The sequence below is a fragment of the Carassius gibelio genome, chromosome B19 (assembly GCF_023724105.1).
Source record: "Carassius gibelio isolate Cgi1373 ecotype wild population from Czech Republic chromosome B19, carGib1.2-hapl.c, whole genome shotgun sequence".
Classification (NCBI taxonomy): Eukaryota; Metazoa; Chordata; class Actinopteri; order Cypriniformes; family Cyprinidae; genus Carassius; species Carassius gibelio.
In genome coordinates this window covers 1,192,802-1,215,594 of record NC_068414.1, presented here as the reverse complement: position 1 = coordinate 1,215,594, position 22,793 = coordinate 1,192,802, and the positions used below count along the sequence as shown (strand labels likewise).

Here is a 22,793-nt window from a genome sequence, read left to right as displayed (position 1 = left end):
CAACAACATTACACACTAACTATAGTTTAAAACATGAGATCACGAAGAACGGGACCTTTAATATATTTTTTGAGCAACTGGGACAGTGCCCCCCCCGGGAGTTGGTGCCCTATGTAGACAGCATACACTGTGTATAGGGAGCGGCGCTAGTGTTCATGAGATCCGTTACGATCAGCTCAGCTGAGCTGGATTTAATGTGTCTGATAGTCAACATATATACACGCTTACATTGCAGATATTCTGTACGAGCTCCTCAGACTGAAGCTGTGTGTTTGCAGGATCTGGCCGCAGTATGTGAAGGACAGGATTCACTCCACATACCTGTATTTTGCGGGCAGCGTGGGTCTGACGGGGCTCTCGGCCGTCGCGGTCAGCAGGACACCGGCGCTCATGGGACTCATGATGAGGGGATCCTGGCTGGTACACACACGATCATAGAACTTTTTATTCATCACCCTTTAAATACACTCTTCATAACAAATCTTAGTGGTAGAACATATTGTGAGGCATCTACATAGCGATTATAGTTATGATTGAGCTTACAGTTTAATATTCACATTGATATTTAATGCTGTGATAACCCAATCAACCACAGGCTATCGGTGCTACCTTTGCTGCTATGATCGGCGCCGGGATGCTGGTGAGATCGATCTCGTATGAACACAGTCCGATGCCGAAACACCTGGCCTGGGCTCTACACGCAGGTAAAGTGCTGCTTTAACTGACCTCTAGAGGGCACTGCAGGCTGTGTTTCTGGTTCTGCTGGGCATGTTTTCCTTTGGTTGAGCACTGCAGAACATTTCCAAAGACAGACACAGCTCTCACATGAAGTTATGAGTCCTGTGTGGACAGACAAGCAGAGCTCTGGTGTTCCCTGTGTGCAGGTGTGATGGGTGCCGTCATTGCTCCGTTAACTCTGCTGGGCGGCCCACTGATGGTTCGAGCAGCCTGGTACACAGCAGGCATTGTGGGTGGTCTGTCGACGGTGGCCATGTGTGCCCCGAGTGAGAAGTTCCTGAGCATGGGCGGCCCGCTGGCCGTGGGCTTCGGTGTGGTGTTCGCCTCGTCTCTGGGTGAGAAGCATTTACAGTCCGATGCAGATTGTGTTTCTGTTTAATCTCACAGACTTTACAGGAGTGTGTTCTGTCCTCTCCGCTCTAAAGGATCCATGTTTCTGCCCCCCACCTCGGCTTTCGGGGCCGGCCTGTACTCTGTGGCGGTTTATGGAGGTCTGGTCCTGTTCAGCTTGTTTCTGCTGTATGACACACAGAAAGTCATCAAGCGTGCCGAGACACACCCTCTTTACGGAGTTCAGAAATATGACCCCATTAATGCGTAAGTGTTCTCTGTGTGCAAGCTAACGGTCACTTGTGCTTTTGTAATATGTGTTTCTTTTAATTGAGTCTTTCTATCATTTAAACGACACGCAGTATATGTGCTGCGTCTGCTAACATCGCTGCTCTTCCAGGTGTATGGGCATTTACATGGACACCCTCAACATCTTCATGCGTTTGGTGATGATTCTAGCCAACGGCGGCGGAAACAGAAGAAAGTAGCCATAAAGAGACAAGACGACATGACACTGACTGGAGGAGAAAGATTTAGCTGAATAAAGTTTACTAATTGATTTTGCATTTATTTGTTTAAAAGCAGAAAACCCCTTTGGATTGCTTTCATTTTATTTTAAACATGTCCAACAGTATAAGGTAATTGTTATAGTTTATGTGTCCTATCAAATGAGGGTTAAAGCAGATCGTCTTCCACAGCTGGTGTAATTATAAGAAACATTTTTGTATATTTATTTTAGGTAAGAGATCACAACAGACTTATTGCACTGAAAACACTTGTCAATGTGATCATCTAGAGTTCATTGTTCAATAAACTTTAGTGCTATCTCAGTCTACATCTTTAACGTTTATTGCTTTAGAACAATCACAATTTTAACATATTCGGCACTGTACAAGCTGAAGACACTAAACTAGAGCAGATGGTGTTGAATCCTCAAGACAGAAATTCCTTGTGTGTTCTGTTTTCTTGCCATTTCATTTTTTTCTTTGTTTAGTTTAATTCAGTGTTGTGTGATTATTTTACACAGATGTTAGAGCCTTTGATTCTTTAGATTTTTTCCCTGAAGTCGGTTTTCTGCTGTTTTGAGAGTAACTGGCCATCGGCAGACATTCATGTTTTATTTGTGCTCGGACCAGCGGCAGATGACAGTGAGATTACTGAATAATCCTTGTGTCTCCATCTGTATTCTGATGCTGATTAATAATCCAGAGAGGAGAGTTACGAGATCAAGGTGTTTTTACACCATGAGACCTGATTGGTTGATGTAATAGTGACGTTAGGTTTAGGGGTGGGGTTGGGTAAGGGGGATCATTTAGATTGCATGATTCAGAAACACCCAGCAGTTTCAAAACACCCACATGGTGATAAACACCCACTTTTGCTCTGCAGAGACCTAAGTCTCGAAAACATTGCCTTGGTGCCAGTTGAAATACACAGGACAATCGTGCAGAAGAGTTGCGGTGTCGTTTTCTGTACCTCCAATAAACTAACAAATTATGAATTGAAGTTATACATCCTTCCTAATAAACATACAGAACCGGTATGACAAAATGGCTACAAGCAATAAATTGTGAGGATGATCAAGGGAAGTTGTGGAAATCCCAAAACTAAAGGCCCAATCCCAATTCTATTAACCCTTCCCCTATCGCACAGCTCACACATACAGGAGAAAATAAACTGGTCAACGCTGTCCCACGAATTTTATTAAATAGTTTAAATACTGAATCGCTACATTATATTTTCCACTGATGAGAGGATACAATCAATGTTTTTAAGTAAACTCACTCTAAAAAGATAAACGCACAGACGTGAATACACGCAACCTCTCTCTCTCTCTCTCTGGCTGAAAACCACTGATCTATGGTGTCTAATGCTGCACTAAGATCAAGTTAAACTAGCAATGAGCTGCAGCCTTGATCTGACGCAAGAAGCAAGTCATTTGTAATTTTAACAAGTGCAGTTTTCGGTGCTATGGTGGGGCCTGAAACCGGACTGAAATCCACTGCAGGATTTGTTAATCTCAACATTTGGACACATCTCAAACTAGAAGCATAAGTTCAACAACATCTGTGATGTTAACTACATCATTGTTCTGTTTAAATCTTTTTTGACTGTTGGCTGTTTCAGGTTTCTCATTCTCCCCACATCCGCGATCATTTACACACAGCCCTGGGTTTCTTTAGATGCTAAAGTGAAGTCAAAATATAATTTCTATGTGAAAGCTGAAGACACTGAGGGCAAATACAGCCTCACGGAGGTTTTTATCACGGTGCTGGATCAAAATGAAAACCCACAATAGTTCAACCAGAACTTCCTGGAGAGGACCATGATCATTGGGTCGCCAGTGAAAATAGAGGTTTGTGTTCTCCAACAAAACTGTTATTTTGTGGACCGCCATCTGTCTTAGGTCCCAGTAGATGAGACTAATATTCAAAAGCCAAATCTGGCATCAAGCCTGATGCCATGAACTCCCATGATCCCTCAACCAGCTTAAAGTTCTGCATCGGTGTTAGCAGTTTAACTGAACAATATTTTAACTGATGGTGTGATTGTGAATATAATGATCTTATTTGAACCTGATTCTGGTTTGTTTTCAGGCTTTGGATGAGGATGCAGAGGAACCCAATAACCTGATTGAATATTCCATCATGAAAGCCGATCCAGACAACATCTTCGACATTAACACGTCCACAGGAGAGATTAATCTAAAACCGTACATCAAGTCTATGGAGATTGTGCAGAACGTCACCAAAAATAAAGACTGCCGGTGGTCAGTGGTTGTCCAGGCTCGTGATCGAGGCTCTCCATCCTTCAGTACAGCAGCGGTCATGAAAATCAACATCACGGAAGCGGTGAGACGTTAATACGTCAGGATTATTGTGTGCGCCGTTGGATCAAAGTAGCTTTTAATCTGCTTTTTTTTTTTTTTTTGAGGAGAATACCATGTTACTATCATGGTAAATGTCCAAAAACACAAGTACTTTGAATTATGATGTGAATTCCTTGGTATAAAAACATGGAACTACCATTGAAGTACCATACTATTTCATAGTTCATCCACAGTACTTTTTCTTCTATGTAGTAATGATTAAATAGATCACCGTGGTTTATTGGAAGTTGTGGCCTAGTGGTTAGAGCGTTTGACTCCTAACTCTAAAGTTCTGGTTTTGAGTCTTGGGTCAGCAATACCCCGACTGAGGTGCCCTTGAGCAAGGCACTGAACCCACAACTGCTCCCCAGACACCGCAGAATAAAATGGCTGCCCACTGCTCCGGGTGTGTGTGCACAGTGTGTGTGTGTGTGTGTGTGTATATATATATATGTGTACACTGCTCCGGGTGTGTGTTCATGGTGTGTGTGTATGTGTGCACTTTGGATGGGTTAAATGCAGATCACAAATTCTGAGTATGGGTCACCATACTTGGCTGTATGTAACCTTTATGTGAAGAAAATGAAAGTTCATCATGTGCTAATTATTTACACTTGTGTGTGTTTTCAGAATCGGCTCAAAGGGCCCATGGCTACTTTTCTAATGCAGAGCCGAAACAATCCCATGAAAGCTCTTGGCCTGGCTGTCAGCATCAATACCATGTTGGTTTTGGTGACAGTTATGATCTCCACCATCATCTACTTTCACAACACAAAGTCCAACAGGATCACGCCAGCACGCCGCATCAGTCGCAGGAGGCCCAAAGAGTCGTGCCGCTGGACCTTCAGGGGACAGTTCAGATGGAGCGACCAGAGCTTTGGAAAGTTCTTCACTGATGAAGAGACAAGCAACAACCACAGCAGCATCAGACTCAAGCAGTCAGCCCCTAGCGCTCTGACCTCGGTCTCCAGGTCACTCCCGGCCGAGCGAGCGGTTGCGGTCAGTCCCCACAGTGTCCAGGTCCCTGGCCTCCAGAAACACCAGCCGCAGATCCAGCTGGAGGACCGGCAGAAGCACAGATGGGTTTCAGAGATCTTTTGGGATTGAAGGACATTGAGCTGGAGGCAGCCCACTCAACCCAGCACAGATTCAGCAACATAAGGAGCTTAAAATATCAACTTGTTGTGATTTTGGGTACCAGAATCAACATAATACAGCCTTAAATTAGAAATTTTATCGCATATCTGTTGGCACTGCCAGACAAAAAAAAAAAAAGACGGCTGTGGTTAAAAGCGATAAAATGAGTGGACTGGACATCTCAGGAATGATTTTATATAAAATGTCTTTTGTATAATTTTTTTTTTTTAAGTCTGTGTGCATGCAAGTAAAACAACAAACTTATTTATATGTAATCATTTGTAATTGTAATAAATCGTGCCTTGCAATAATGTAGCTGTAAAAATAGTTGCCTGCTAAAAAGTGTAAATGTATATACATCATCATGACTAGATAGACACGAGGAGTTCGCTTTACTATTCATGGATTTCAGTAATGTGACTTATTAGTTGTGGCCGCCATCTTTAGGACCTGGTGTAGCCTCTCCTCAGTGACTGAACACCAAAATAACACTCCACCAACAACGGAAAACAATTAAAAACAAAATAGATACTTTAGGAATAGATTCTTTTTTTTTTTTTTTTCAAAGCGAACTACTGACTCAACTTAAGTCTAGTTTAAACACCATTGTGTTGTTTGCTGATATGTTATTTACATCTACCTTATACACAAACCATCTCTGTACAATTGCCATTTTCAAGGCAAGGCAAGTTTATTTATATAGCACATTTCGTACAAAATGGTAATTCAAAGTGCTTTAGATAAAAGTAAGCAAAATAATCATTTAGAAAAATAAGAGCAATTTTTTAACTTTTAATATTAAAACATTTACTTAATTAAAGAACAGTTAGAAAATGATTTTACATGAAAAAAAAAGAAAAAAAAAACTCAATCAGTGCAATCAGTTCGGACATTGCACAGTGCTCATTCAATAAATGCACAGCTAAACAGAAGGGTTTTAAGTCTAGAATTAAAAGTGACTAGTGTTTTAGCACATCTGATCTCTTCTGGAAGCTGATTCCAGCTGCGGGCAGCACAGTAAGTAAAGGAGGACTCCCCTTGTTTTGTGTGAACCCTTGGTATTTCTAACTGACTTGATCCTAATGATCTGAGTGCTCTGTTAGGTTTATATTCAGTGAACATATCTGCAATATATTTCGGTCCTAGGTCATTTAGTGACTTATATACACGTATAAAAGTACTTTAAAAATCAATCCTAAATGTAACTGGAAGCCAGTGTAAGGACCTGAGGACTGGTGTGATATGCTCAGATTTTCTGGTTCTAGTCAGAATCCTGGCAGCAGCGTTCTGGATGAACTGCATCTGTCTAATGCTCTTTTTGGGAAGGCCAGTGAGGAGCCCATTACAATAGTCCACCCTGCTGGTGATAAAGGCATTTTTTTAATGATAGTATGCCGATTTAGTTACTGCTTTGACATGACTACTGAAACTAAGGTCTGTCTCCAGAATCACACCAAGATTCCTGACTTGATTTTAGTTGTTTGACCCCTAGAGTCAAGGTATGCATTCACCTTAAAAACTTCATCTTTGTTTCCAAATGCAATAACTTCCATTTTTTCCTTATTTAACTGAAGAAAGTTCTGGCACATCCAACTATTAATTTCATCAATGCATTGGCAGAGGGAGTCAATGGGGCTGTAGTCATTTGGAGAAAAGGCTAGGTAAATCTGGGTATCATCAGCATAGCTGTGATAGGCAATTTGGTTCCCTCTCATGATTTGACTTAGTGGAAGCATTTACAGGCTAAACAAGAGCGGTGCTAGAATGGAGCCTTGTGGGACTCTGCATGTCATGGACATGCACAATCTGACTTTGCTGCAGTCTGGAATTGAACTACTGGTTTCGTCTGGTCAGAGGAGAACTGACCCCAACTGAGCCTGGTTTCTCCCAAGGTTTTTTTCTCCATTCTGTCACCGATGGAGTTTCGGTTCCTTGCCGCTGTCGCCTCTGGCTTGCTTAGTTGGGGTCACTTCATCTACAGTGATATCATTGACTTTATTGCAAATAAATGCACAGACACTATTTAAACTGAACAGAGATGACATCACTGAATTCAATGATGAACTGCCTCTAACTATCACTTTGCATTATTGACACACTGTTTTCCAAATTAATGTTGTTCAGTGCTTTGACGCAATGTATTTTGTTTAAAGCACTATATGAATAAAGGTGATTGATTGATTGATGGACAAGTTTGGGGAAGCGTACAACAAGCATGTTGCTTTAGCTGCTTATGCAAATATTTGAATGTATGGGGGAAGCATACACCCCTAGCAGCAGCACATAATACGACGGCAGTTTGTATATTAAACAATTTTAAGTGTCTAACATGCTGACATAAATAAATAAATAAAATAATCACATTGAGGGAAGGGGCATAATGAGATCCATGATCAAAAAAAAAAAAAAAAAAAACTACCAAAACTCGTACCACCCAGAAGTAAGATTTTTAGCATAGAAAACTCCTTTCATCCAAATTGGCCATGTTTAGCATGAAAATCCATCTTTAACATTGAACAACTCTGAATCTATGAAACACCATTGTAGCCCCCCTTTAAGCAAATGTGTGATACATACGACCCCTTGCTGCAGCACTAGGAGCATGTAATGTGCATTAAAGCTGTAAGTTGCATAATGTAGGGTAGTCCAGCAGGGGAAGCATAAACCCTTCGGAAACTTAGGATGACGTCCAGTCTGAATGAAAATGCTCCATATAAATACCTCAGTCTGAATAAAATTGCCGAAATGGTAATCTGTTGAAAGGGGTCGGATAACCTTCTATAACCGAACTAAATTAAAATTGTGCCATGTTAACGTATTAAACCGATTACTTGTATCTATGTAACCACATCAATAGTCGTAGTCATCAGAATGTGAACATGACGTCGGCAACGCTGTGCATTCAGTGATTAGTAGACACTGACATTACATTAGAGACTGGGAAATAGTGGACGAAAAAGATAAAATTCCAATTAAACAATAACACACATTAGAATGGAATCTGGAATCTCATGACCGGGGGGCTGTACCATGATGGTAGCTGAACAAATTCAGTTACAGGATTAGTTTTGAGTTGACAAAGCCAAACCTCTCCAATCCGGCTTTGTTGGTACCATGATGCTGTTCATCAACTTTCTTTGTCAATTCAGGCTTTGATCCCGAGTTTGTGGAGCGCGTGCACATGAATGTGTGACATCACTGTTGAACAGCCAATCACGAGCCTTGCAACACAAAGCATGTTTGATTTACTTCTCGTGAGAGACCCAGCGAGATTCAAAACTAAAGGTTAAAGGTTTTGCTAACGGTTAAGAGATTGAAGAATATGACCAATTTAAATGTCATATGAAAAATGAAGGAGGACTAATAAAATGATCTTGCTCCATCAGTTTAGTCACAAGCGGAACTTTTTAACTTAGTTTATACATTTGAAAATATATAGTGATAGAGACTTGAACATGTAAGTTTAGATTTGAAATTTTTAAAATAGTGCAATCTTTTGATACTACAGCTTATTTATATTACATGATCTGTATACATTAATATTTATTTAAAATAATTTATAATAACTGTTAAACTAAAATTGCTTGTGTGTAAGAGATAAATAATAATATGAATCACAATAATTATATAAATCATAAAATGACTCAGTTATTATCATTAAAGCCTGACTTCTATACAGATATATATATATATATATTTTTTTTTTTTAAGCATAAGTGACCTTTAATTTGGAGCTAGATAAACTGGAGTGACTTTGTGTCAGACATGTGTCACTTCTCTCACATCTGATTGGTTCACCTTCAGTTTGAGATCTTGAATCCAGAACATAACCTGCCCCGGAGCAGGTTAGCTGTGGAGTGTAAGATACCATGGCAACGAACACCGATTAAAGCCGAGCTACTTTCATAGTACCTAAAACCCAGGGTTGGCGGAAACTAAGCTGAAACATAGCTGGCTAGCCACCTAATCCAGCTTCATGGTACAGGCCCCAGAGCAGAAAGCTGATGTAATAAGTGAAGCACAATTTACTGCTTTTCAGCTTAGAAACAACACTATGATCGTGAATAGCTCAATGAAAACACTTGACCAAAATTTGCCTGTCGTTGTATGAATTATACGGATTCATAAACCCATTTGTAAATGTTGTGCGATAGCTCGTTGCAAGCATTATCTGCGTTCATAAGCCGCCCCCTCACGATTCATTGTTTAACGAAACTTGGTGAAAAATCGTGTATTTTTCCATTTAAGTACAGAATGATGATTATTTTAATACTTTAGATTTTTTTTTTATATCAGAATAAATTTTAGAGCTGCATTACAGAAGGTCTGAATTGACATGTTTTCCAGTTTACTCTTCAGTTAACATTATTTGGGCATGTTTTCAGCCAGCATCACTACAGAACCTTTAATGTTCTCATGTGTCACACGACAGTATCAATAATGCTGTATCACATCTGAATGGATGAAGCGGTTCATCACTGTACACTGTTGTTGCGCAAACGCAGCGCTGTGCGGGAGACTCTGCTCTTGCGTGCAGCTGGCGGATGCAGTTCGTAGCGCCGCTTCACACTTTTTTTTGCAGTTTTGTGTAATTTAGAAACAGTGCCTAATGTGAGGGAGGTTTCCCCTGCTTCGGCGATCAGCTCTCACTCAACCGGTCTAAAAATGTCCCGGTGCTCCCGATGGCATTAGAGCGGAGTTCTCTCGCTGCAGCGGACACGCGCACTCAGTAGATGATGGGCGGGGAAATGTCAAATGACAGAACTGATAATGCACCAATTACATCAATGAATCACTAGTTTCACAACTGTATGGTGAACCATTAAAGGGAACGATTCATGATAGTAAATTACAGACTTTGCGAAGCAACAAAACAAGTGGGTAGGCTATACTCGCGCATGTCATCGTAGGCCACTTAGTATGTCCCAAAATAGAAATCACGAGCACATTTAAACACCATATCGGATTAGATGATAGCGTCTCATGTAAACAGTCCACCAAATCTTTAAATCAGAATGAAAAATAAAATACATGTAAAAGTGGCTATTGACGTTCTTTATGTATAGAAGCCATAGAGCAATATATGCGTGCTTTTGAAGCTGCGTGCATCTGAAACACTCACACATCAACCTTAGAAATAAACAGCAGTGACATTGAGATTTCGCCGCTAAATAAACCCCCGTTGAAACGCTTACACGAGAATGCTTGTCTCGTTTAACCCTGTTTTCGTGGCTTTATCGGTGTGTCCTCAGAGCGATTGCATGCTCTAGCTGCGTATTGCTCCAGGTGTATGAACACAGGTGTATGCTGCTGCAAATATGCTTAATATTCGTTCCTGCAACCGATGCAAAACCACGTTAACCACCAGGCACATACTCAGCGATATGGATTAAAAGAGCATTCACTTATCTCAGATGTGGATTTCATATGTTCTGATACAAACTGCATCAATTTGATTTGCAGCAGCGATGCGATGGAAGAGACACTAATGAGTGGGAATTTAAATAGACCGCATGTGATAGGTGTCGAGACTGGATTGGTACACGTCAGGAACAGCTGACTGTCAGCTGATGCAAGCGTGAAGCGATGCTCCATATAGTATCTTTTTGATATTGTGGCCGAATCTGTCTGACCTCTGCATTACTTGAGGATGTGCTAATCGCCTTCCTGATATTGATGATCTTCTCAGAAAAGAAGGAAGCAAACTAATTACATTTGCCTTCTGAGAGCATTTCACTTGGAATCTGACTCGGGGGGTTTGTCAGTCTCTCAACAGTGGCAAAAAGAGTACGAGTGTTGTTTAAGTTACTGTTTATAAGGTCTGAGAAGAAATTCTGTCTAGCTGTGGCTAGTTTCACATTAAAAGCATGAAGGCTGTCTTTATAGATGCGATAGTTTGTCTTCCTCCACATCCGCTCTGCTTTTCTGCATTGTCTTTTCATAGTCTGAACTGTTGTTGATCCCAACTAAAGCAAACACCGACCACTATAATGGTGACAAACAAATTGTGATTTTCTCGAATGGTGATTCTGCTTGTTAACATCAGGTGTCTTCAATAATGCTCAATCATAACTCAATAAAGCTGCAGTTGGTAACTTTTGACGCTCTAGTGGTTAATAAACAGAACTGCTTGCGTCTTGCGGAAGAACATCGTAGCCGGAACTACTTCTCTCTGTTTATGTCTATGAAGCATCACAAAGGTACTGGGTTACTCCGCCGCGGTATCCCCGAAGCAATCTAAAATAGTCCGAATATAAACACTTATTATAGGTGAACCCTAGTGAATCAGGACAAGCCAAAAACACGGTTTGGAAAATGGATTCATGGTGTACTCGCTTATTATATACATTTTTCTACATTTTGAACACAAACAAAGTTACGGACCGCAGCTCTGATTGGTTATTTTTTACTGGGAGCGATGGAGTTTCTGCAAATGACAATAGGACACTGGGAGGAGCCAGATGAGCTTGATTTTTTTCACAGATTATCTGTCTCATATGGGTCATTCTCACGAAACAGTTGAAACGCCATGTCACTAGTGATTTTAGATATTAAACATGCAATTTAGTAATATATAAAAACACCATAATAAAGACAATACTGTTCTCTACCTTGCACAAAGAGTAATTTCAACATAGGAATTAATTATTTTTGCATTTTATTGCATTTTCTGCTGAAATTCTCATTACCGCAATGCGTCCAGCTGTATCTTAACTTATGTTATGTTGTAATATAAACAAATTACAATTAAAATATTCTGAAAAAAGTAAATGGATATTCTTCTATAATTTTTCACATGACAGAAAAATGACAGACTGAATATTCATGTATAATAATAATGATACAATAGTGGAAATATAAAGTGTCCATGACTAATGTTCTCATCCTCCGCAATAGTTTTTGAGGGTCATTTACGCGTCGCACACAATTTTTTCAAAATATAAATCTTGATTTTAAATTAAGCAACACATGAGGCAGAACCTTCGAAATACCAACAAGATAGGCAGATATCTTCATATTGTTCCAGTTAAAAGTGTAAAATTCTCTTGTCAGAACATGTACACGACAAATTGATTATCATCACCGAAACGGGTAGTTTTCCACATTTAGAAAAATATTAGATTACAAATTTTCTATGAAAATATACTTCATTAATGACTGATTATATACGCCGAGTAAAAATTAGGTAAATCATCATGGCTTCTCTGTTGTTAGCAAAACATGCTAAGACACCTCATCCTCCGCAACACCATTTTCACTCACCGCAACAATTTAAGGGCAGTTGCGGTAGAGAGAACCTCTTTTTCGGTAATGAGAATTTAATCATACAGACTATTGTTAAATGTATATAATGAGTTATTAAATTAAATATTATTTAATAACAAAACAAAAAAGCTTAAGCAAAGGCTAGGGTGACCAATTTCAGAGAAAACATTTAAACCAACCCACCAAATCCCAGGAAGGAGAGAGACATTATGGGTTAGAGGTTACAGCAGGAGTAGTTATCAAAAATTGTTGGGAAGCCTACACAAATGTTGGTGCATCTATCATTAACAGAACTTTGTGTGTGTGTGTGTGTGTGTTCATTGCTGTCACCTTTCAATCAATCACCTTTATTTATATAGTGCTTTAAACAAAATACATTGCGCCAAAGCACTGAACAACATTCATTTGGAAAACAGTGTCTCAATAATGCAAAATGATAGTTAAAGGCAGTTTATCATTGAATTCATTGATGTCATCTCTGTTCAGTTGAAATAGTGTCTGTTTTAATTTGCAATCAAGTCAACGATATCGCTGTAGATGAAGTGACCCCAACTAAGCAAGCCAGAGGCGACAGCGGCAAGGAACCGAAACTCCATCGGTGACAGAATGGAGAAAAAAACCTTGGGAGAAACCAGGCTCAGTTGGGGGCCAGTTCTCCTCTGACCAGACGAAACCAGTAGTTCAATTCCAGGCTGCAGCAAAGTCAGATTGTGCAGAAGAATCATCTGTTTCCTGTGGTCTTGTCCTGGTGCTCCTCTGAGACAAGGTCTTTACAGGGGATCTGTATCTGGGCTCTAGTTGTCCTGGTCTCCGCTGTCTTTCAGGGCAGTAGAGGTCCTTTCTAGCTGCTGATCCACCATCTGATCTGGATACGTACTGGATCCGGGCGACTGCAGTGACCCTCTGATCTGGACACAGACTGGATCTGGTGGCCACGGTGACCTTGGAACAAGAGACAAACAGACAAATATTAGCGTAGATGCCATTCTTCTAATGATGTAGCAAGTACATCGGGTGTTATGTGAAGTGTTCCCGGTTCCAGTTTACCTAATTAATGCAGCCTAAAAATCCTTTAACGGATTTGGATATTAAAAGCATATTAGTATGTTATGTGTATGCCAGGTTAAAGAGATGGGTCTTTAATCTAGATTTAAACTGCAAGAGTGTGTCTGCCTCCCGAACAATGTTAGGTAGGTTATTCCAGAGTTTAGGCGCCAAATAGGAAAAGGATCTGCCGCCCGCAGTTGTTTTTGATATTCTAGGTATTATCAAATTGCCTGAGTTTTGAGAACGTAGCGGACGTAGAGGAGTATAATGTAAAAGGAGCTCATTCAAATACTGAGGTGCTAAACCATTCAGGGCTTTATAAGTAATAAGCAATATTTTAAAATCTATACGATGTTTGATAGGGAGCCAGTGCAGTGTGGACAGGACCGGGCTAATATGGTCATACTTCCTGGTTCTAGTAAGAACTCTTGCTGCTGCATTTTGGACTAGCTGTAGTTTGTTTACCAAGCGTGCAGAACAACCACCCAATAAAGCATTACAGTAGTCTAACCTTGAAGTCATAAATGCATGGATTAACATTTCTGCATTTGACATTGAGAGCATAGGCCGAAATTTAGATATATTTTTGAGATGGAAAAATGCAGTTTTACAAATGCTAGAAACGTGGCTTTCTAAGGAAAGATTGCGATCAAGTAGCACACCTAGGTTCCTAACTGATGACGAAGAATTGACAGAGCAACCATCAAGTCTTAGACAGTGTTCTAGGTTATTACAAGTAGAATTTTTAGGCCCGATGATTAACACCTCTGTTTTTTCTGAATTTAGCAGTAAGAAATTACTCGTCATCCAATTTTTTATATCGACTATGCATTCCATTAGTTTTTCAAATTGGTGTGTTAATAAGAGCAGATCATTTGTAACTCTAAGGAGAGCAGTTTCAGTACTATGATACGGTCTAAATCCTGACTGGAAATCCTCACATATACCATTTTTCTCTAAGAAGGAATATAATTGTGAGGAGACCACCTTTTCTAGTATCTTGGACAGAAAAGGGAGATTCGAGATTGGTCTATAATTAACTAGTTCTCTGGGGTCAAGTTGTGGCTTTTTTATGAGAGGCTTAATAACAGCCAGTTTGAAGGTTTTGGGGACATGTCCTAATAACAATGAGGAATTAATAATAGTCATATAGCTGTGTGTGTGCACTTTGGATGGGTTAAATGCAGAGCACAAATTCTGAGTATGGGTCACCATACTTGGCTGTATGTCATATTAGAATAATTTCTAAAGGATCATTTGACACTGAAACCTGGAGTAATGATGCTGAAAATTCAGCTTTGTTACCACAGAAATAAAATTCTGGTTTAAAGTATATTAAAAAGATAACAATCACTTTATCATAATATTACTGTTTTTACTGTAGTTCTGATCAAATAAATGCAGCCTTGATGAGCAGAAGAGGCTTTAAAAAAACTTTTTTTTATTTTTTATTATTGATGCTAAACTTTTGAATGGCAGTGTATTTAAATATGAAAAAATGCAGCAGCTTGAAATTCTAATTCAAAAACAATTATTATAGAATGGTTAGGGTTAAATTGAATGAGAACATCTTTAAGGAAAAAATAAAAATATATTGTGAATCATCTTTTTAGGAATGAGCGATTTTGGAAAACTTTAGGTTCACACTTGGGTATACTCTTTACCAGAACCAACTCTTTCAGTAGAAAGAAAAAAATCCACTTGAGTTATCAAATACTACATTCCCACTGTCAATGACTATTAATAAATAGTTATTACATAATTATATGATTATTACATAAAATATAAAATGAAATAAGAAACATTATTTTGTAATAATGTATTGTGAATAATTTTTTTATAATAAAACTAAAATTACAAAACTAATATTAGTCTTGTTTGTTTTCTAACATTACACTATTAAGTATTTATTTTTGTGGAAAACCACAGGGTCCCCTTTAAACAGCTTCTCTTAAAACTAATTCATAAAGCAGCTGTGACAGAATTTTACTAAGGAATGGGGAGAAATCTTAAGCTAAGAAAAAGAGTGAGGATGACCTTTTTGGTATGGATGATGTCAGCATGATTACTAACTACACCCACAGTGATTGGCTGATAGGGGATGGGTCTCTGTCAGTTATTTTATAATAGAAATATTGTAGAATGAGATATCATGTTGCCATAATCAAATAAAGATTTCAAAATAAAAATGTTGCAATATTCAAATAAAGTTTGAACTAGAGTGTCACTAATTAAACAAGCATATGTTCAGCTAATTGTCAGCTTCTACATGTCTGCATCTTATAAATAATTGTTATATGTATAAGCAGCCTTTTAATTAACAGACTAGAATTATTATGGCTGATACGACAGTAAGATTTAGTACAAAGGTAAAAGAAATCCAAACTGGATTGCTGTGGAAACAGCCATTTTAGGATTGTTTAGGAATGGTCTTTGTGATTTAGGTGTCCTCTTGACTACCACTAACTTTTCACAGATTTAAAAGCTGATTTTTACATAAAAACACTTTATGAAGTACTTGAAGAAGAGTCGAAGAGTCCTAAAGATGTGGAGTTAGGAGCAACATTAAGTTTCACTTAAAATACTTTGTGAAAATGACCCCTGGTGTTTATACCCTATGTTATCTAGTTATGAAGCACTGCAAAATAATTTATGCCGATATTATTGTAGAAAATTATTGTATTATATTATTGTATATATACAATATTATTGTATTAATATTAATGTAGACAATTAATATTATTATTTTCTACATTAAATATTATTTGTTTGACTATACCACATACTTAATATGCCTATTATCATTACCGAAATCAAGAACCTCATTTTCGTAACCTATGTATCATTACCGCAACATGTGTTCTTTTAAGATTTATTTAAGAAATTGAAAAATAGTAGTCTGCTTTTAAATGTATGTGCAGAATCTATACATTGTGTTCTTTCAGGTTTGCAACATCATTTTGAAAATATTTCAGTTTTTACTGAAAAAAAAATAAAAAATTGGCTGCAAAATGCAGAAGGTGTTGCGGTAATGAGAGAAATAATTCAAAATCACATAAAAATGTTATTATAAAAATATATTTTATTCCAGAGTTTCAAGTAACTGTGCATGACTGTTATAAAACAATTTTTAAAAATGTATTATTTTTCCCCACATCACTGGACTTTTCAGAGTGTTACGGTAATGAGATTTTTAAGGACATGTTTTGGAAAATATGTTCAAAAAGTTGTTAAATTGTCAGTAAAACTTTTTTAAATTTATGGTCACTGACACTTCAGACCCGGCTCTTAATGCTTAAAAAGAAAATTTGTTGATACAAACATTTTTTTAAATGTCATATATGAAATCTTTGAAACTACGATTTCGTGAGAATCACCCAGATTCTACTGTCAGGACATAATGACAGGTTTAATAAATATGTAAAAAATATTTTTTTACAGAAGTTCCCTACAGCACCTTTAACTTCTTAATTATCTCATTAACTTCAACACTGCTTCAGTGTCTCTTTTAACACTGCTTCATGTTTATATGTGTCCACACTCAAATTTTCGATTTTTGGTATTTACATTTTCTTATTGAGAGGATTTAAAGTAGTGTTTACCTTTTTTAACTTTGATCATAAAGCCCAATGCGAACGATTGTCATAGTAACTACTATCTGTCGAAATAAACAGCAAAATATGAAATTTCATTTGTTTATATGTGTTCAACTGTCCCATACTGACCAGACGCCTTACTATAATAAGTGAAAGACATCTTTATATCCCCGACTGGACAAGTTAGCCTGATTAAAAAAACAGAAAAGAAAAAAAAAAAAAATACTGAGGAAGCATTTGATTTTGAATATTCTTAATTTAATAGAACATAAGCTCAAACAACAGAATTTGTGATTTAATGTTGATTCCAGCATTTTATTTTTTATAATTTTCTTTAAAACATTTTTTTTTTTTTACAAAAATTATACAAATTCTGTTGATTGACCTTCATTTTTATAGAAAGTTAATGTTCTACTCGGAGTATGGCTTATTTTGTAAACATGTATTTGTAGTTATTTGTGATGCTATGTTATTTTTATGATAAGATTTTAACTGTTGAAAGACTGAAATTTTTATTTTACCAGTAAAAGCCTTGCAATGTCTTTCTGCCAGTTTTAATAAATACTTCATTGACATAATTGACTTTATTCATTTTTATTCATTTGTAAATGTATTAATACAGAGCTCATGATGAGGCATTTATATACATATTTTATAGTTTACTGTTAAAGTTATTCTTTAAGAGACACTTCTCTCAAAGGATCCGGGGAAACAACACGTGACTGCTCCTGAGGAGAGAGCACAAATGCTGAACACTGAAGTGTGGTACAGTGTATGTATGTTATTACCCAAGAATTCGTTTCCTAATTACAGCCGTGTGCACTGGGACCTAGTGCAGTCAGATCACCACATTATACCTCAAACATTCTGTGATGTTACTTGGTTTTCACTTCTAATATCATGGCAACGATTTAATTTCATTCAGAATATACATTTTTCAAACATAACACAATAAAAGTTAATTAAATCAATGTGTTTTAAGATGAACAGGACAACCAATTATAATTATAATTACCAATTATAATACATTTTTGTATAAGCATGCACTGTTATTTGTCAGAGAGTTGTATATGGAGGACTGTGATCTGAGGTCGAGCGAGCGATGCGGATCTGATTTCACAAACTTTTGGGGTATTAAAACATTCTTGCAGGGATTTCAGACTAGGCTTTAAATCTCACACGTGCTTTCAGAAGGAATAAACACATATAAAGTCTCGCTCTGTAACACAGCGCTCAGCAGTGAGAAGTGTCTTGGACAATGGCTTTATACGTGTTACCGGAGGGATTTAGTGATTTTGACATGTTCGCCTTCGGCTCTGTGCTGCTGGTGGGCGGTGAGTACTGCTGATTGATCAATCAATCAATCAATCAATCAATCAATCAATCCATCAATCCATCAATCCATCAGTTCATCCATTCATCAGTGCTGGATAGCTCTTCACTGATGAATGTATTGACGAACATGAAAAGGTTCTTTATGTCTGATTGATTAGTGAAGGCGGATCTATCCTCTTATTGGGGGTAAAATATGTAAATAGTTTCTGAATTAGAAAAAAAAGAAAAGCAAATATAGTCGGTTCATGGTGTAATGATTGATGGCATCTGATCTGATCACTGTGGTGCTTACTGATACTTCTTTATTACTGTGGACTTCATTCTTCTAAAAGCATTGAATATAATATTTAGTTATGATTGCTCTTGTATGTGGTGCACAGTGTTATGAATTCTGTTCAGTCTGAATATCTGAATATTTTCTTCTAGGTCTTCTTGGTTTCTTTCTTAATTTAATCTCGATCATGGCGTTCCTCAGAATCCGGGAGATGCAGACGCCCAATAACTTCTTCATCTTTAACCTGGCCGTGGCCGACCTGAGCCTCAATATTAACTGTTTAGTGGCTGCTTACGCCAGTTACCTGAGGTGAGACTGACCCAAACCACAGCAGCAATCCACACAATCTTCACCAATTTACACTTTATAGCAAAATAGCAACTTTTAAAATTGTGTGAAAAGATATGGCAAAATAAATTAAAATGAATTATATGTGTGATGACTATTTCTCACATAACTTATTGGTGTTATTGCAAACAAGGAATTAGAACTGAAACAAAAGATTGCATGAAATACAACCGCTGGACACAAAAGAATACATAGTTTTAATATGTATAAATATTTAAACACCTGTGTGTCTGTGTTTCTCTGAACTCTGGAAGATACTGGCCGTTTGGGTCGGAGGGCTGCCAGATTCACGCTTTTCAGGGAATGGTGTCGATCCTCGCCGCCGTCTGTTTTCTGGCTGCCATTGCTTGGGACAGATATCATCAGTACTGTACTAGTGAGAATAAACAGAGAACATATGCCATACATAAAATGACACTTTATTATACGCAAGACATTAGTTGTACTCTTCTTTCTGTAAGGCTTGTATTCAATTCTTCAGTAGTTTTCCCAGGTTTAGTGGGTTTTAGGATCATGTTATACTATATTTTATATCTCATCTGACTGGCTGTAAATCGATGAGTTTGTTTCCAGAGCAGAAGATGTTCTGGAGCACGTCTATGACCATCAGCACCATCATCTGGATCCTGGCCGTGTTCTGGGCGCTCCTGCCGCTGCCGGCCATTGGATGGGGCGTCTTTGACTTTGAGCCGATGAAAACTTGCTGTACGCTCGACTACACACAAGGAGACCGGTACATCCATCTCACAGAGGAGAACGCAAACATACTTCACTCTAGTTTCTGAGTGAACAGCACATTACTAATCAGAAACCACATTAGGAGAAATCTGGACAATGTCTGTCCTGCCTGGACACGACTACTGATGATTGTAAATATCATGTGTGAATTTACCTGCAAGAGTAATACGTTGTTTTCTTCTCTGTCTTCTTCAGGAGTTACATCACCTACATGGTGTCCATCACTTTACTGTATTTAGCATTCCCTGTTATGGTTTTGCAGTCGTCCTACAATTCCATCTATGCTTATTTCAAAAAGACACACCACTTTAAGGTACTCACACACTGCTTATCAAACATACGCTACAATGAGACACAATGTATTTTCATTGCCCGAACTTTGCTGTCACCTAGTATGATTCACTTGATATATATATATATATATATATATATATATATATATATATGTGTGTGTGTGTTATTTATCATTTTAAGTAATTGCTGTACCCTATAATGTAGTAAATTTCAATTATCAATTTTTATAACCTGCGTATAATCAGAGATGCATTTTGTATAGCACACTGAACCAGTTTTATATGCTGTAATGAGGCTGTGTATAACTCTGCATCCTCGGAAGAGAGGCACGTCTCTGATGCGTGAACCAACTCACCATTAACAGCTACTAGTTTAGTGTTAATAATCTGGTTGTGACTACCTGTCAGCAGTTAATCAGCGCTAGACACTCGTTAGAGCAGCACAAACGAGTTCATCTGCAGCGAGACTGACACGAATCAGCCACACGCTCAGCATTCTGTGTGCTTTAAGCCACGCAAGCAGCAGATTTCTGCTCTAGTTTTTCATGATGTTTTAGATAAAAGCATGATTTGAGAAGTGAATGGTGTGAGTGTGTGTGTGTGCGTGTGTGTGTGCGTGCGTGTGTGTGTGTGTGTGTGTTGGGGTTTAGTGTCAGCTTCTCCTCTCTGTCCTGCAGTTTAACACAGGGTTACCTCTGAAAGCGCTGCTGTTCTGCTGGGGTCCGTATCTTCTGCTGTGCACATACGCCTGCTTCGAGAACGTTAGCCTCATTTCACCAAAGCTCAGAATGGTAAGAGAACAAACACTGGTGGTCTTTCAAATCTTTCACGGGTTTGATAAATCATTGTTCTCACGTTGATCTCAGTTCTGATGACGGTCGTCTGGTCCTCTAGGTTCTTTCAGTGCTTGCCAAGACATCTCCGATCTTCCACGCCGTCCTGTACGCGTTCGGGAACGAGTTCTACCGTGGAGGAATCTGGCAGTTCCTCACCGGGCAGAAATCTGCAGACAAAAAGAAATAGTGAATGAGCTTTAGCCATGTAATGTTGTATTCAGACGAGTCTGCAAGAATTTACACGTGATGTGACTGTAATTCATGTCAAATCAGTGCCTAACACATTTGGAGATATTTGTCCAGAATTTCACAAAGTGATTATAGAAGACGGACATATGAAGCCTTTCAGTTCTCTGCAGTGTGAGAGATCACTTACACAGTTCATTTAGGACACAATCATTTAACCATTTCATTGTTCTTGCCTTACTGTTGCTGTTGATCAGTGCAAGAGAATCTAATATTCATGTGTAAATCTGTAAGTAACCCTAACTTGAAACCAGTGAGGGAACTGCTAAAAACAAAAGGGCTTTTCATTGTTTATCCACAGAATAAACCGTGAGGCACAAGACAGTTTGTGACGGTTCTTTAGATGTTCAGAAGGAGACTAATGAAGGCTAAATAACTCCAATAGAATCTCTCATCAAGGACTGGATTGCAGATATTCATCTTCACTGGTTTAGACTTTAGAAAATGCCCTGATTCCTCGGTGTGTGTGCGTGTGTGTGTGTGTGTGTGGGTGCGTGCGTGTGTGTGTGGGTGCGTGCGTGCATGTGCGTGTGTGTGTGTGTGTGGGTGCGTGCGTGCATGTGCGTGTGTGTGTGTGTGTGGGTGCGTGCGTGCATGTGCGTGTGTGTGTGTGTGTGTGTGCGTGCATGTGTGTGTGTGTGCGCGTGTGTGTGAGTGTGTGCGTGCGTGCGAGTGTGTGTGTGTGTGTGTGCGTGCGAGTGTGCGAGTGTGTGTGTGTGTGTGTGTGTGTGCGTGCGTGCGAGTGTGTGTGTGCGAGTGTGTGTGTGTGTGTGTGTGTGTGTGTGTGCGTGCGTACGTGCGAGTGTGTGTGTGTGTGTGTGTGTGTGTGTGTGCGTGCGTGTGTGCGAGTGTGTGTGCGAGTGTGTGTGTGTGTGCGAGTGTGTGTGTGTGTGCGTGTGTGTGCGTGCGTGCGTGCGTGCGAGTGTGCGTACGTGCGAGTGTGTGTGTGCTCGTCAGGAGTCTGAATGCTCAGTGTTCGGTGTGTTGCTGATGTTCACAGATCTTCTCAGTCTCCAGCTCAGATCTGGAAGCGGTGGCTAATCAACATTCATGTTCAGGATTAGAAATTCTCCAGGATTTTGTAATCTGCAGTAATTCCACTGCACAAGGAGCTGCTCTCATATCAGTAGATTTGGGTTTCTGACGTATGTTGAAGACCAAAGAGGATCAGGAGAGCTTTAGCGCAGCCGGTCACGGGACGGCTCTCGGACACACACCGAACTCTGAAACACACCAGAGCAGAGCAGAGGAGGAACGTCTGGTCGTTCTTTCATTCATTCACTGAGCTTTACTCTTTATTGTCTTTCCTACTCTTTAATGTGAGTGAACTGTGTGTATTGATGTCTATCCGTTCACATTCCTCCACAGTTCCTGGAATCAGGTGTTTTTAACATGAGCTCAAATATAAAACTGAACATGGCAAACATTTTTTGATTTTTGAATGCTGTTTAGAAAAGCAGGTGATGCAGATGGAGATCTTTTGGATAAAGTACAAATTCATGGCAATGCTTTGTCTATTTTTATTTGCTCTTTAAGCTCTTTTTAAGATATTTTAACAGGTTTCAAAGCATTTTAACAATTACTGGTCAACACCGATTCATTTCAAGAAATGCACAGAAAAAATACCTTGAGCACTATTTATAGAAAAGCAGAAGTCATACAAACTCTCTCTCACACACACACACACACACACACACTCTCTCACTCTCTCTCTCTCAGACACACACACACACACACTGG

The 22,793-nt window shown here is 38.8% G+C and overlaps 3 protein-coding genes across 10 annotated transcripts in view; all 3 read left to right on the top strand.

Moving 5' to 3' along the window:
* Nucleotides 1-22,793, top strand: part of LOC127978797 (growth hormone-inducible transmembrane protein) — a 36,266-nt gene that overhangs the window by 6,601 nt on the left and 6,872 nt on the right. The window contains exons 5-9 of one of the 8 annotated variants that reach the window (XM_052583698.1): nt 279-420; nt 596-704; nt 885-1,073; nt 1,164-1,335; nt 1,469-1,903. The exons of 5 other annotated variants lie outside the window; for them this stretch is intronic. In XM_052583698.1, the coding sequence (XP_052439658.1) occupies nt 279-420; nt 596-704; nt 885-1,073; nt 1,164-1,335; nt 1,469-1,556 (700 nt within the window). In that variant the 3' untranslated portion in view covers nt 1,557-1,903. Of the gene's footprint in view, nt 1-278; nt 421-595; nt 705-884; nt 1,074-1,163; nt 1,336-1,468; nt 1,904-22,793 lie in introns of those variants that run through there. 2 more of the 8 variants (XM_052583706.1, XM_052583705.1) reach the window with 2 other exon arrangements.
* On the top strand, nt 2,039-5,385 carry LOC127978799 (cadherin-related family member 1-like). The gene is made up of 3 exons (XM_052583708.1): nt 2,039-3,424; nt 3,666-3,920; nt 4,568-5,385. The coding sequence occupies exons 1-3, from the start codon at nt 3,395-3,397 to the stop codon at nt 5,042-5,044; spliced, it is 762 nt and encodes a 253-aa protein (XP_052439668.1). The 5' UTR covers nt 2,039-3,394; the 3' UTR covers nt 5,045-5,385.
* On the top strand, nt 18,192-22,559 carry LOC127978798 (RPE-retinal G protein-coupled receptor-like). The gene is made up of 7 exons (XM_052583707.1): nt 18,192-18,317; nt 18,745-18,901; nt 19,195-19,316; nt 19,514-19,673; nt 19,874-19,991; nt 20,649-20,762; nt 20,866-22,559. The coding sequence occupies exons 1-7, from the start codon at nt 18,242-18,244 to the stop codon at nt 20,992-20,994; spliced, it is 876 nt and encodes a 291-aa protein (XP_052439667.1). The 5' UTR covers nt 18,192-18,241; the 3' UTR covers nt 20,995-22,559.

Coding starts and splice junctions, on each gene's coding strand:
- LOC127978799 (XM_052583708.1), top strand. CDS start 3,395: ATGATCATTGGGTCGCCAGTGAAAATAGAG. Junction 3,425..3,665: donor GGTCGCCAGTGAAAATAGAG/GTTTGTGTTCTC, acceptor GTTTGTTTTCAG/GCTTTGGATGAGGATGCAGA. Junction 3,921..4,567: donor AAATCAACATCACGGAAGCG/GTGAGACGTTAA, acceptor GTGTGTTTTCAG/AATCGGCTCAAAGGGCCCAT.
- LOC127978798 (XM_052583707.1), top strand. CDS start 18,242: ATGGCTTTATACGTGTTACCGGAGGGATTTAGTGATTTTGACATGTTC. Junction 19,674..19,873: donor GACTACACACAAGGAGACCG/GTACATCCATCT, acceptor TGTCTTCTTCAG/GAGTTACATCACCTACATGG. Junction 19,992..20,648: donor AAAAGACACACCACTTTAAG/GTACTCACACAC, acceptor TCTGTCCTGCAG/TTTAACACAGGGTTACCTCT.